Genomic DNA, 16,006 nt, shown 5'->3' on the forward strand with positions numbered 1-16,006 from the left:
TGGGTTTCCCGGCAGCGTGGGATGGCTACATTCAGAAATCCAATTGGCCAGAAGGAGGAACGGAGAATCCCGCTGCCAGAGAAGGTTCGCTGCCGAGAAATACCCGGCTGGGGAGGTGTAGAATCCGCCCCAAGGTTAATTACTACGGAATTAAACTGTTACATTTGTTCTTCCAGTATTGGGGGCACAGAAGATACATTTGAGAATCCGTCCTTTGACAGTGCAGGTGCAGGTAAGACTGCAAATCTTATCAACATATAGTAAGTATTGTATGGGTAGAAACTACCATTTGTAACCAATTTAAGAAGAACATTTTTGAAGGATGGTAAGTACAATTTCTGATGCTGTGTGGTGTAGGAATTTAGTTATATGGGTGTTGGCAGCTGTCTACTTGTACTGGGAGCCAGAGTTCTGCTTCAGGCTCAAGAGGCCTTCTGGTTGATGAACCTCAACAGCAGCCATAGCTCAAAGATCCTGCTGATGAAACAAAAAATGATTAGGCTTATTTTTCTTTTATTAATTCATGTGATGTGAGCATCACTGATGAGGCCAGCATTCATTGCCCATCCCTAATTGCCCTTGAGAAGGTGGTGGTGAGCTGCCTTCTTGAACCACTGTAGTTCCTGTGTTGTAGGTACACCCACAGTGCTGTTAGGGAGGGAGTTCCAGGATTTTGATCCAGCGACAGTGAAGGAAAGGTGATATATTTTCAAGTCAGGGTGGTGAGTGACTTGGAGGGGAACCTCCAGGTGGTGAGGTTCCCAAATATCTGCTGCCCTTGTCTTTCTAGACAGTGGTGGTTGTGAGTTTTGAAAGTGCTGCCGAAGGAGCCTTGGTGAGTTACTGCAGTGCATCTTGTAGATGGTGCACACAGCTGCTACTGTGCATTAGTGGTGGAGGGTTTGAATGTTTGTGGAAGGGGGAGCAATCAATGCTTTGTCCAGGATGGTGTTGAGCTTCTTGAGTATTGTTGGAGCTGCACTCATCCAGGCAAGTGGAGAGTATTCCATCACACTCCTGACTTGTGCCTTATAGATGGTGGACAGGCTTTGGGGAGTCAGGAGGTGAGTCACTCACTGTAGGATTCCTTGCCTTGGACCTGCTCTTGTAGCCACAGCTAGTCCAGTTAAGTTTCTGGTCAATGGTAATTCCCCCAGGATGTTGTCAGTAGGGGATTCAGTGATGGTAATGCATTGAATCTCAAGTGGCGATTGCTAGATTCTTGTTGGAAATGGTCATTTCCTGGCATTTGTGTGGTGTGAATGTAACTTGCCACTTGTCAGTCCCAGCCTGGAAATTGTCCAGGTCTTGTTGCATTTGGACATGGACTGCTTCAGGACCTAAGGAGTTGTGAATAGTGCTGAACATGGTGCAATCATTAGCGAACATCCCCACTTCTGACCTTATGATGGAAGGGAGGTCATTGATGAAGCAGCTGATGATGGTTGGGCCGAGGTCACTACCCTGAGGAACTCCTGCAGTGATGTCCTGGAACTGAGATGATTGATCTCAAACCACCCCAACCATCTTACTTTGTGCCAAGCATGACTCCAACCGGCAGAGAGCTTTCTCCCTAATTCCCATTGACTCCAGTTTTGCGAGAGCTCCTCGATGCCGCACTCGGTCGAATGCTGTCTTGATGTCAAGGGCAGTCACTCTCACCTCATCCCAGAGCCCTCGCAGCTTTGAGGAATGTCCCAGCCCAAGTCTCACTGCCAAGTTGTTTGTTAAAAGTGTCCTTTGTTTTCATTGGTGGACTTGGAACATTCTGTGTTCAGAGTGATGAGAGTGCCAAGAATTCCCAGCCTGCATTTAGAGAGAGGAATATCAGCTCTTGACCAGAAACAACAGCAGCATGTTATTCTTTCATAGGATTTGGGCATTACTGGCACAACCAGTACTTGTTTCCCAACCCTAATTGCCGTTGAACTGAATAGCATGATAGGCTCTTTCAGAGGCTGGTTAAGAGCCAGTCACTGTTGTGGCCTTGGAGTCACAAGTAGGCCAGGCAGGATAAGGATTACAGATTCCCTCTAAGGTGAAGCTTCAGAAATTTTGGGGACAATGTAGTGAGGAAGGAGACCTGGAGCATGATCCATAATGCTGTTGCAGATGGTACTATTGAGGCCATGCACCCTCTTGGTGCACTGCACTTCACCTCCTGGGACTTGGTGGGACAGAAGCATCTGACCTGGTGCTGTTATTTTGTACGTCAGCCCTGCTGACCGATGTGACACCCAACTTCCATATGTGAACAACATGAGATCAAGGTGTAACGAGTAGAGTTGGCCATGACGAACTGGTGGATGTGGTTTATTTAGACTTTCAGAAAGCTTTCGACAAGGTCTCATGTAGCAGATTAACATATAAAGATAAAGCACATGGGATTGCGGGTAGTGTCTTAAGATGCATAGAAAGCTGGTTAGCAGACAGAAAGCTCAAATTTGGAATAAATGGGTCATTTTCCGATTGGCAGGCAGTGACTAGTGGGGTACCGTAGGGACCTGTGTTAGGACCCCTTGTTCACATTATATATTAATGATTTGGACGAGGGAACTAAATGTATTATCTCCAAATTTACAGATGATACAAAGCTGGGTGGGAGAGTGAGCTGTGAGGAGGAAGCAGAGATGCTTCAGAGGGATTTGGACAGGCTGAGTGAGTGGGCACATACATGAGAGATGCAGTATAATGTGGCTAAATGTGCTTTGGTAGCAAAAATAGGAAGGCAGATTATTATTTGAATGGGTGTAAATTGAGAGAGGTGGATACTCAGCAAGACCTTGGTGCCCTTGTGCAACAGTCGCTGAAAGTAAGCACGCAGGTACAGCAGGCAGTAAAGAATGTATGTTGGCTTTCATAGCGAGAGGATTTGAGTATAGGAATAGAGATGTTTTACTGCAATTATATTGGGCATTGGTGAGGCCACACCTGGAGTAGTGTGTGCAGTTTTGGTGCCCTTAACTGAGGAAGGATGTTCTTGCTATGGAGGAGTGCAGCAAAGGCTTACCAGGCCGTACCTGGGATGGTAGGACTCTCATATCACCAAAAGTCAGTTTCTTTAGGTTTGAAACCAGAGTATAACCAGTGGTAAATCTTTTGTTCTTCACAGGATCCTGATGAATAGGACGAGTGCCATCTGTATGAACGAACAAAGGGAATGGGACATCTGGCAAATGGGTGTTGTTGTTCCACACCGAGCATGGACTTCAGAACTATTCTCTGCCTCCTTCATTTTCTCCAAGGGTATTGCCACTTTCTCCAACATTCAGGTCTGAAGAGCCACCTTCCTCCTCAATGTCCTTCAGCGCTCTCAAACACCCATGGGCCATTAGGTAGATTCCATCAATCTGCCTAATTTAACATTAAGACCAGACATGCAATATCTTGGCATACCTGGCCCCTTTCTTTCACTGTTGTAACACTGCCTGTCTCTTCCTGCTGAAACCTTAATCTGCACTGCCAATTATTCCTGAACCACCTTACTTTTATCCATGATAGGCTACAATTCATCCATAATGATTTGCTCACATTAGCCTTCACATTACTCCTTTCTTTGTCAAGATCCACCAGTGCTTTGTGTCCACGGGAGTCAACTTCATTGAATTTCCCCTCTGTGATTATGGCCCTCCTTACTTCTAGTTATCTTCTCAAGCAATATCTCCCTCTCCCACAAGCCGATTTCTCATTGCCCACACCCTCAGCTTGAACAACTGTCTGCTTCTTCAGCCAACATGTCCCTATCCCCTGGAGCTCTGACCTTCAGCAGCTCTACTGTCACCTCTCCCTGCCATCACGAGGGAGCTATTAATGCTTCTCTTTGATCACGGTTTTGCAGGCCCTTATCCCTCCTGCACACAGTTCATTTAATATCTACAACTCTGTAAAGTGATCTGAGATGTCTCTCTAACATAGCGCATTTAAAAATGCAATTTCTTATTGATTTCTGTATGTTTGAATAGCTAACCAGATGATTTGGTTGAGGTGTTCAGCACATCACTTTTCTTCAGAGATTCTTCTCTCCGTTTTAAATGTTGTGTCAAAGTTTGAGATGTTAAACCATTGTAACAAGAGATCTATGGTTTCAGGTTTCCCGAATATAATGTGCACCAAGGTATTTTCCATACATGCCGTGGATAGGGTAACCACGTTATTCTGTTGACCAATGAAAGTGTGTTTAAGGAGCCATGTCATTCCAAATTTCCAAAACAGAGATGCAAACAAACCTTCCCATTTCTGAAAAAAGACATTTTATCAAAGCTTTTCATCTTGCACTCATCAAGACAATCACAAGAATATCAATTTCAAGGAAAACAACAACTTCATCTTGTATGGGAAGAGAGTGCTGATTGGTTGGCAAGTGGACTCTGGTAGGTAGAGGCATCACCATGGAGAATGCAACAGTTAACGGTGAATGACAGTTAACTGCCAATCATTGTTAAAAAATTTAAAACGAGGCAGCTTGACTTTGATTGGTTAAAGCTTGCCCCGAAGAATGAACCAGCGAATGGCTATCACTTAATTTGTTCAGCAGAAACAGGCTCAATGTGTGTACATGCTCTTTCCGTCTACAACAAAAGGGACCTGTGTATTACTATATGTAGCTTCCTGTACACGGAAATGTGCCAAATTCCAAGCCTGACTGACTATCTTAAATTAGTTACCATCATAATTGCCAGTCACCATTAACTAGTGATTTCGCCATGGCAACACCTCTTTCAATCAGAATCCACTTGCTAACCAACCAGCACTCTATTCTCATACGTTATAAAATTATTTTGGTTTGCTTGAGATTGTCCTGATGAGTGCAAGACAGAAAGCTTCAATAAAATGTGTTTTTTCAATAACATTCTAGTTCTGTATTACCAAATGACTACTTCCCATTTTCGTGGCTTATTCTATCAAGAACTTTCACTCGTGCATCACAGTAAGCAAACATTTCACAGCACAAACCCGGATTGGGATTCTCCGAAATCCCAGCCAAGCATTGACGCCGGCGTAAACCCCAAAGTGGAGTACGCAAGCATCAATGGGCCTCCTGGCCCAGCAATTCATCGGTTTTTAGGGGGCTAGCAAAGGTGCCGGAGTGCTGTGCACTGCTCTGGCGCCGAAAGGCAGCCCTGCATGGCCGGCGCATGGCACGGCTGCCATGGGTCTGCGCATGCACACCACGGACGTCTCCGCGCTGGCGCATGCGCATGGTTGCCGTCTCCGCGTTGGCGCAGAGCAACATGTCGGGGACCTAACAGCGGGCCTGCGCGGAAGGAGGTAGGCCCTCTCCAGATCGCGGCCGCCCACCAATCGGAAGCCCCCGATCGCGGGCCTTGACCCCGTGGAGGACCCCCCCTCTCCCCCCCCCGGAGTCAGATCTCCCCGCGCCCGCACCAGGACGTCCATAGCGGCCGCGAGTCCGAGCTCCCGGCGGGTACCAGGCTTGAACCACGGCAGCAGGATTCGGCGGGAGTTCGGCCCGTCACTTGCGGAGAATCGTCGCGGGGGCCTATTTTAGTGGCAACCGCGCGGGCGCGATTGGCACCGATTCTCTGGTCGCTGGAGAATCGTCGCTCGGCGTCAGAACGGCGTGGTGGGAATTTCCCGCCCCCCCGGCGATCCTCCGACCCGTCGTGGGCTCGGAGAACCCCGGCCCCTATTTTGTTGACCGATAGGTTTTAAAAACAAAAATTGTATCATTACTGCTTACCAAAACAACTGATGCATTTAAGACTGTTATGTAAATGCTAGACAGGATTCAGATAATGCTTCAGCTATACGCTCAGTTACAACCAAAACCCTTCATTCTGTCAACACCTGGTGTTCAGTGATATCATTGCACCAGTGAGTAATCCATGTGTCCTAAGCAAAATACAGCTTTTCTCACATGACAGGAGTGACTACACATCAAAAATGTACTTCACTGGCTGTAAAGTTCTTTGGGATGTCCTGAGCTTATGAAAGGTGCTATATAAATGCAAGTCTTTCTTTTCTACTGTTGCTGAAGTGTAGAACTTTAAACCATCTCAGATATTCAGTCACAATTTGAGAGGTACATCATGATGTCAGAGGGGCAATCATTTCCATTCTGGTTCAACCAAACAAAGTGTTTTGATTGTTTGCGATGCACACCGATAGATTGCGGCCCAGATGTTCTCCCATTGGGTCCTATTGTGCATAATCAGCTCTGGTGTTACGAAAAAACTCAGTGCTCGTGAGCAGAATATAAAACATCACTGTTGTAACAGATGTGAGCCAGCATGCCTATGGACGGTGTGACAGAGAGCCTGGATGGCTGTAGAGCAAGAGTTTATCACTAATATCATGCCAGAGAAAGACATAAGGGACTGCTAACAAATCACCGATCTACTAAGGGGCTTGTGATAGTTTAAATGGAGAAGTTACTGTAAGGAAATTAAAAATGAAGGATACTAAATTAACAAGCAATTAGATAAATATAGTGAGATGGGAGTGAGGGTAGGCAGGGTTGAGGTACTTTTAGAAATGGTGATCTTATTCGGCATATTGGCCTTTCCTGTTTCTAAAACTTATCATTCTATCAAATTGTTCAGATGGCTTGTATATGGTAAATAATATGTATCTTGGTATAGGTCATGGGTGGGAATCTAATTGGCTCAGGATTAGCCTCCAGCCTGAGATCCTTTCTTGGTAATTTTCTTATTTATGATATACAGGGCGCGTTCTAACTAGAAAGAAATAGAGTCTGTTCTGGGCAGGATTCGCGGGGTAACTCCACTATCTGACAGCACTATGTTGCCATTTCGGGCTCCAACGGGGACGCTCCCCGAGGACACACCCAGCGTAATTTTCTGCACTTAGGAACTCCGCCAGGAAGAGATTGGGATGCCTTTTAAGATGGTGTCCTAATCTCACAACCCCTGGACCCTCACAACACTCCAACTCCCTATAAGGGAGCCATCGAGCCTCCCTGTACCAACATCACAAGGGTAGGGCACCCATGGGCTCAATGACAGCCTGGCACCATGGCACTGCAAGCTTGCACTGGCACTGCCACCTGGGCACCCTGGCAGTGTCAGACTGGCACCTGGGTGGCACTGCCAGGAGCCAGGCGGGCAGTGCCAAGTTACCCAGGTGGCACCAGCTGTGCCAGAGTGCCAAGCTGCCCAGAGGCCGTCCACACGGGCCTCCGATTGCCTGGCCTCTCCCCCTCCCTGGCCTCTCCCCCCCCCCCCCCCCGACCCGACCCGACCCGACCCCAGGTACCATTCCGCCTGGTTCCTGTTTATGGGGACCGGTACTGAACGATGCCTGGCTGGCTGGCTGGATCTACCTCAGTGTGGCTGGTAGATGTCAGGTGGCCGTTCGATCCGGCGGTTGCGGCACGGCTAAGTGGGTTCTTAAACTCACTTAACCGTGTGAGACTGGGTCTTGCCCATTGTGGGTGCCCTACCCTTGTGCGAGGGCTCGTGAGCTCTGGTTAGATCTCGTGAGGAGTAAGGCCATCGGTAATCCCGGGGTGGGGGGGGGGTAGGTCTCTCCGGGATCTTTGTTTTATTTGTTCATGGGACGTGGGCTAGGCCAGCATTTATAGCCCATCACTAATTGCCCTTGAGGAGGCAGTTAAGAGTCAACCACATTGCTGTGGGTCTGGAGTCACATGTAGGCCAGACCAGGTAAGGACAGTAGATTTCCTTCCTTAAAGGACATTAATGAACCAGAGGGGTTTTTATGACAATCAACAATGGTTCCATGGTCATCATCAGACTTTTTCAATTCCAGATTTTTATTGAATTCAAATTTCACCATCTGCAGTGGTGGGATTTGAACCTGGGACCCCAGAGCATTACTCTGAGTCTCTGGTTTACTGGTCCAATGACAATACCACTACACCACCGCCTTCCCATCTACCAGCCGATTCCGGCGGAACGTGGCCAGTAGATCGCACCCATAGTGTCAGTTTTATTTATGCAGGTGGGTAAATGTGTGTAGGGGGTGATGCTCAATTTTTGGTGAATTTCAATAACAATCATGCTCGGAGTGCAAATGCCAGAACTATGCTCCCAGCCCTTAATGCAATGAGTGCCTGTGTGGATTTATAAAGAAACATTGTGCTTCATATCTGCAAGAAAATCAATACTTACAGGTGGCAAAATAACAAGATTGTTATGACTTTTGACATGTGGAGTTATTTATGTTAGCACATTTACTTATGATGGTTGAGTTTTCAATGAAAACATAAAGTATTGTGTTTTGTCCCAGAAAAATCATTCTACACAATGTTACTGTAGTGTCATACCTGTGAAAGTATGATTCTAAAATCTGCTGTTCTTTGCTTCATACAACTGCTTTTTAAATAAATGATATCACATTAATGGGGTAGACAGTATTCTTTCTTCATGAGGTTATTCACGAAGGCCTGCCTTCACTTCTCTTGCCCCTCACCTGAGGTGTGGTGTTCCTCAGGTTAAATCACCACCAGTCAGCTCTCCTCCTCAAAGGGGAAAGCAGCCTATGGTCACCTGGCGTTGGACTGGGGTGTGCACTGTAAGAAGTCTTACAACACCTGGTTAAAGTCCAACAGGTTTATTTGGAATCACTAGCTTTCGGAGCGTAGCACCTTCCTCAGGTGAGTCACCTGATGAAGGAGCTACGCTCCGAAAGCTAGTGAGCATACTTTGGAAAGATGAGGTTTGGCGCAACACTAAACATGAATTTCAATAAAATGTTATGTAATGAAGAAAAGAAACAGCTTGCTGAGCAAAAATAAAGCAACGTCAGAGCAATAAATTGATAATTTAAAAATAATTAGTAATTAACAAAGATGACCATTAGTATGTGAGAGGGTCAAATTGTGTTTGTTCGGCTCACTCCCAAGGCTCGGGGTACATACCCTCACCCGCTGTGTGAGTTGGTATGAGTGTACTGGGAGTGAGCCACTCACACACTCTCACTCACTCATGCTTACTCACACACTCACCTTCCACTACCAGTCACTTTTCCCCCCCCCCCACCACCAGCCACTTTTCCCCCTCCACCACCAGCCACTTTTCCCTCCTCCACCACCACCAGCCACTTTTCCCCCTCCACCACCACCAGCCACTTTTTCCCCTCCACCACCACCAGCCACTTTTCCCCCTCCACCACCACCAGCCACTTTTCCCCCTCCACCACCAGCCACTTTCCCCCCCCTCCACCACCAACCACTTTTTCCCCTCCACCACCAGCAACTTTTCCCCCCCACCACCAGCCACTTTTCCTCCTCCACCACCACCAGCCACTTTTCCTCGTCCACCACCAGCCACTTTCTTCCCCTCACCAGCAGCCTGAACCCTGGGCCTGGGAGTGAGCCACTCACACACTGTCTGTCACACAAATATATTTGTTCGCTCTCACTTACAACCCCTCCCTCCCCACCTACCAGCAGCCACTTTCTTTAGAAGTCGGGATCCCAATTTGCATTAATTTAAGTCTCTTATCAGGCACTTATGCCCCGATTGTCCCCCAATTTTGGACTGTCCAGTCAGGTTGGCATGCAAATCATGACAGGTCCCCCACGACGTGTACGTGTCAAACAGAACCCGCTGGAAGTGCACAGGTGAGTACAGCCCCTGGGCGGAGAGCATCATTCCTGGGCAGTACCCTGGCACTACCCCTGTCAGGAGGCATTGCTGGGGAATTCCATGAGGGAGATGCCGGGGGTTCCATTGTGAGGTGAGGGGTAAGGAATGCTCTGTGTTTGTGGGGTGTTGTTTTTTCTATTTTTTTAACACCAGGTCACCTTTTAAAAAGAACGCTCCAATCTTTCAGGAACCTAAGTTGCTGGCAGGCAGGCTCTGAAATCGTGGTACCCACTCCTTATCTTTCTTTTGTCTAATGTCTAAAAATATCTTGGGTAAGCCAGTAGAGCTGTTGACAGGCGACATCCTGCTTTTCCTGCCTGAGTTGGCACTTAGACCAAAAATATGAAAATTCAGCCCATTGACTCAGTAACTCAGCAAACCTGATTAATATTAATGCTGTGGAGGATGAATTCCTGGAATGTACAAGATACGTTTCCAGCAGAAGTATGATGAGGAACCAACTAGAGAGAGAGTTACACGAGCTGTGGTATTGTGAAATGAAAAAGGGCTAATTAATAACCTTGAAGTCGAGGAACATTTGGGGAAGAGTGATCATAATATGCAAGAATCTTACATTAAGTTTGAAAATGATGTTCAATCCAACACCCGTGTCTTAAATCTAAAGAAAGAAAACTATGAAAGTATGAAGGGCAAGTTAGCTATTGTAAATTGGGAAACTGCATTAAAATATATGAATGTAGACAGGCATTTAAATAATTAATATATCATTTACAACAAATATACATTCTTTTGAGGCACAAAAATCCAATTGGAAAAGTGGTCCAACCGTTGCGAACAAGAGAAGTTAAAGGAAGAGGCTTATAAAGTTGTTAGAAATAATGGTAAACCTGAGGTTTGGGAGCATCTTAGAATTCAGCAAAAGAGAATCAAGAAATGGATAAAGAAACAGAAAATAGAATAACGAAGTAAACAGCAGGAAACATAAAGACAGACTGTAAAAGCTTCTATAGATATATAAAAAGGAAGATTAGCAAGGATAGTTGGGCCCAATATAGGCAGAATATATAATGGGAAATACAGAAATAGCAGAGAAACTAAACAAATGTTTTGGGCGGGATCTCCATCGGCTGGTGCCGGAATTGCTCAACACGATTGGGCGGAGAATCGTTTTTCACGCCAAAATCGTGGCGGGCGCCGGGTTCACACCAAATCACAATTCTCCGGTGCCTCAAGAGTGGCAACAATGCGCTCCACTCCTCACGTACAGTAAACGCCATTTGCATATCATTAGCAGGTATTCTCCAGGGCCTCCGCAATTCTCCGCCTCCATTGGGGGGAATTCCCGACGTAGAGGTTCACTTGTTTTTAAAAATTGAGAAACAGGCGCCGATGTTGATGAAGGAGAGGAGGTGGGACATGGAGATGCGCGACCGTGGGCTGCCGGTTCTGACACTGGCCAGGCTGGCTGGGGTGGGGACCCTGAGTGTGGGGCCGTGGTGACTGGTATGGAGACTGGGGCGATGTCCAGGCACTGACCGCCATTGCCGCGGCTGCAAGGCAGCCATCTTGCTGTGTACCCCACTGACCACCCATCTTGAACCCTGGTTCTGCAGAGTGCCACCAGCTATTTGGTTCCCCCCCGCCGCCACCACTGCACTCCAGCCCCCGCACTCCACCTCCACTGTACTCCCTATACACACACCCACTGCACTCCAGCCCCCACACTCCACCTCCACTGTACTCCCTATACACACACCCACTGCACTCCAGCCCCCGCACTCCACCGCCACTGTACTCCCTATACACACACCCACTGCACTCCAGCCCCCGCACTCCACCTCCACTGTACTCCCTATACACACACCCACCGCACTCCAGCCCCTGCACTCCACCTCCACTGTACTCCCTATACACACACCCACTGCACTCCAGCCCCCGCACTCCACCGCCACTGTACTCCCTATACACACACCCACTGCACTCCAGCCCCCGCACTCCACCTCCACTGTACTCCCTATACACACACCCACCGCACTCCAGCCCCCGCACTCCACCTCCACTGTACTCCCTATACACACACCCACTGCACTCCAGCCCCCGCACTCCACCGCCACTGTACTCCCTATACACACACCCACTGCACTCCAGCCCCCGCACTCCACCGCCACTGTACTCCCTATACACACACGACTGTGTGGTAAGATTCAACTCCAATTCAATCTAAAAGTTTGCAGATGATACGGCTGTGGTTGGACATATCTCAAACAACGACGAATCAGACTACAGAAGGTAGATAGAACACTTGGTTGCATGGTGTACCGAAACCAACCTCTCACTAAATTTTGGAAAGACCGAGGAACTGATCATCCACTTCAGGAAGCGTAGTACGACTCACACCCCCATCTGCATCAATGGCTCCGAAGTGGAGATGGTCGATTGCTTTAAGTTCCTGGGGGTCACCGTCAGCAACAGTCCGTCCTGGTCCACTCATGTTGATGCAACAGTCAAGAAAGCCCAACAATGTCTTTACTTCCTACGGAAGCTAAAGAAATTTGGCATGTCTGCATAGACTCTCACAAACTTTGGCAGATGTACCATAGAGAGCAACCTATCCGGCTGCATTACAACTTGGTATGGCAACTGCTCGGTCCAAGATCGCAAGAAACTGCAGAGTGTGGTGAACTCAGCCCAACTCATCACACAAGCCTGCCATCCTCCCATTGATTCTGTCTACACCTCCCGCTGCCTCAGGAAGGCAGACAGCATTGTCAGAGACCCCTCCCACCCAGGCTTTACCTTCTTTCAGACCCTTCCATCAGGCAGAAGATACAAAAGTCTGAAGACCCGCACATCCAGACATAGGAACAGGTTCTTCCCCACAGCTACAAGACTGCTCAACGACTCTCCCTTGGACTGATCTGTTCCCTGTAAGAACACCATTCGCGATGCCCTATGCTGCTCTTGTTTGGCCCTTGTTCCGCACTGTAACCAATCACTATTTGGTGATGTACCATTTGTCAATGTACTTTGTCGATTATTCTTTTTGTCTACTATGTACGTACTATGTACGTTCCCTTGGCCGCAGAAAAATACTTTTCACTGTGCTTCGGTACATGTGACAATAAATATCAATCAATCACCTACACCCCAGCCCCCACCCCTGCACCACACCATCTGACAACCACCCCCCCAACTGGCCACCATCTGCCACTTCAGCCCCTTCAGGGGGGCACTGGACAGGGGCTGCAGAGCATACCGCTGGCATGGGCAGCGCCAACCGACAGTATCCCTGGCAGCAGGTACAGGCGCCAGGGTCACGCAACCAGGAGTGCAAGGCCAACCAGGGCCACCATGTAGCCCATTGCACCTGGTTGGGCATAGGGTTACGCACCATGCAAACAGTAGATATTGGAATTCAACCAGCAATGGTGGCCTTCCTGCTAGTCGCCGGAGCCCTGGGGGATTCACTGAGGCTGTATGAGCTGGAGCTGCTCGAGGAGGAGAATCGGAGAATCCAGCCCTATGTGTTAGGACTTCCAAGTGGTCCTACAGCAAATCGTCCAGAGCAAATCTGTTCTCCAAACATCTGGAGACTGAAAGATCCGAGTCATTGTATCAGTATAATGCAGTGACAGAACCAAAGCAATGACTGTACCAAAGCAATGGCAGTACCAATGACTGTACCAATGCAGAGGCTGTTACAATAGATGTACCAAAGCAGAGACTGTACCAATGCCTGTACTAATGCAGAGACTGTACCAATGGCCTGTACCAAGGCCGAGACTGTACCAATGCCTGTACTAATGCAGAGACGGTACCAAAGGAGGAAAGAGGACCACTTAAATTGATTATGGAAAAATTGGTGAGTGAGCATTCTGAAACTACATTGATTGGATTACGTGTCAAATTTAGGGAATGGTTAAATGGAGCAGGTGAATTGGCTACACGACATTTAAAAGTTGCACAGCAAGTGATGAAATAGGAAGCGGACAAGAAAGCAAAAGTTTGTAGTTTTGCCAGTGGAGATAATGTTTTAGTACTGTTACCAGTGGTAGGTGAACCATTAAAAGCAAGGTTTTGTGGACCTTATCAGATTGAGAGGAAATTGAGTAAGGTGAATTATTTGGTAAGAACGCCAGATAGAAGGAAAACTCACCCGTGTGTCACGTGAATATGCTTAAAAGGTATTCTGAAAGGGAAGAAGAAAAGGAGGTTTTAGTGATTCTAACTCAAAGTGACAAACCAAATCCAGATGACTCTGAATTTGACATTCCTCAAATTAAATTGGATAACAAGGATGTTATTAAAAATTGGGATAAATTATTGAGTTACCTTCCAGAGGGAAAACAGGAATACAGTTTATCTTGGGTAATGATATAGCTGGATCACAGGTGGGAGTGATGCCCGTGGTTGATAAGTCAGTGGAAAATCAAACAACTGAATTGTCGAAGGGTGAATATCCTGGGATTTTTCCTGATTGTGCAATAACAAGGTCGCAAAGTCACAGGTTAAGACAACAGAAGAAATCAAAGATTGAAGATAAAGTTGAAGTTCAATTATCAGAAACGATTTTAGATGAGATGGTTGGAAAAGAACAAGAACAGGTGGATATTTTTAGTTCAGAAAGTTGGCAGAGTTACAACAGAAAGATATAGAAATAAAACGGATGTGTCAGAAAGCATACACGGAAGAGGAATCCGAGTGTATACCAGAATGCCATTACCTTAAAAATGATGTCTTAATGAGAAAATGGAGACCTTTACATATGCAGGCGGATGAAAAGTGGGCAGAAGTTCATCAAGCGGTATGGCCGGTAGGGGGGTATATAAAGGAGGTGTTGCGAGTAGCACATGAGGTACCAGTAGGTCGTCATTTGGGAGTAAGGAAAACTCAAGCTAAAATATAAACATTTTTATTGGCCTGGACTACATAAAGATGTAGTTAAATTTTATTGATCATGTCACACATGTCAAGTGATAGGGAAACCTCAAGCGGTGATAAAACCTGTGCCCTTAATACCCATTCCAGCATTTGAGGAACATTTTACAAAGGTCTTAATTGATTGCGTAGGTCCACTTCCTAAAAGTAGGAATCAATATCTTTTGACTATAATGGATGTATCTACTAGGTTTCCAGAGGCTATTCCATTACACAATATTACAGCTAAAAAGATTGTGGAGGAGTTACTTACATTTTTTTACTAGATATTGACCACCCACAGAAATACAATCGGATCAAGGATCGAAGTTATTCAAGGAGGTTATGGGTAGCTTAGGAATAAAACAAGTTAAATCAACTGTACCATCCAGAATCGCAGGGAGTGTTAGAACGGTGGCATCAAACGTTAAAGACAATGTTGAGGGCTTATTGTCAAGATTATACAGAGGATTGGGATAATGGAATTCCATTCGTACTGTTTGCAATTCGGGATGCACCTAATGAATCAACCGAATTCAGACCCTTTGAACTGATTTTTGGTCAAGAGGAAAGAGGACCACTTAAATTGATTATGGAAAAATTGGTGAGTGAGCATTCTGAAACTACATTGATTGGATTACGTGTCAAATTTAGGGAGTGGTTAAATGGAGCAGGTGAATTGGCTACACAACATTTAAAAGTTGCACAGCAAGTGATGAAATAGGAAGCGGACAAGAAAGCAAAAGTTTGTAGTTTTGCCAGTGGAGATAATGTTTTAATACTGTTACCAGTGGTAGGTGAATCATTAAAAGCAAGGTTTTGTGGACCTTATCAGATTGAAAGGAAATTGAGTAAGGTGAATTATTTGGTAAGAACGCCAGATAGAAGGAAAACTCACCCGTGTCATGTGAATATGCTTAAAATTATTCTGAAAGGGAAGAAGAAAAGGGGGTTTTAGTGATTCTAACTCAAAGTGACGAACCAAATCCAGATGACTCTGAATTTGACATTCCTCAAATTAAATTGGATAACAAGGATGTTATTAAAAATTGGGATAAATTATTGAGTTACCTTCCAGAGGGAAAACAGAGTTATTAATATCACATGGACAGGTTTGTGGAAATAAGTTGGGAAATACTAAAATGGATATACATCATGTAGATGTGAGAAATGTTGTTCCAATTAAACAACATCCATATAGACTTAACCCTCTAAAATTGGCACAGGTTCAAAAGGAAATTGAAAGTATGCTTGAAAATGGCATAATTGAAGTGGGCTGCAGTGAGTGGAGCTCACCCATAGTGATGGTACCGAAACCGGACGGTACCCAACAATTGTGTGTGGACTATGACACATCCGTGGGGACTTGCACCCCGTGGAGGTGGAGGAGGAGGACAGCTGCTCCTGGTGGCTGAGGTCACCACAGCCCTCAACTTTTAAAAAATTAATTTAGTGTACCCAATTCATTTTTGCCAATTAAGGGGCAATTTAGTGTGGCCAATCCACCTAGCCTGCATACCTTTGGGTTGTGGGAG

General features: G+C 46.3%; 1 protein-coding gene across 1 annotated transcript in view; it reads left to right on the plus strand.

The window, feature by feature from the left end:
- Nucleotides 1–8,345, plus strand: part of LOC140427352 (sushi, von Willebrand factor type A, EGF and pentraxin domain-containing protein 1-like) — a 151,976-nt gene extending 143,631 nt beyond the window's left edge. Inside the window, exons 29-30 of the mRNA XM_072512902.1 lie at nt 177–232; nt 3,113–8,345. Of these exons, the coding sequence (XP_072369003.1) occupies nt 177–232; nt 3,113–3,120 (64 nt within the window). The 3' untranslated portion in view covers nt 3,121–8,345. The remainder of the gene's footprint in view (nt 1–176; nt 233–3,112) is intronic.
- The last annotated feature ends 7,661 nt before the right edge of the window (nt 8,346–16,006 follow it).

The sequence above is a fragment of the Scyliorhinus torazame genome, chromosome 7, assembly GCF_047496885.1.
Source record: "Scyliorhinus torazame isolate Kashiwa2021f chromosome 7, sScyTor2.1, whole genome shotgun sequence".
NCBI classification, from domain to species: domain Eukaryota; kingdom Metazoa; phylum Chordata; class Chondrichthyes; order Carcharhiniformes; family Scyliorhinidae; genus Scyliorhinus; species Scyliorhinus torazame.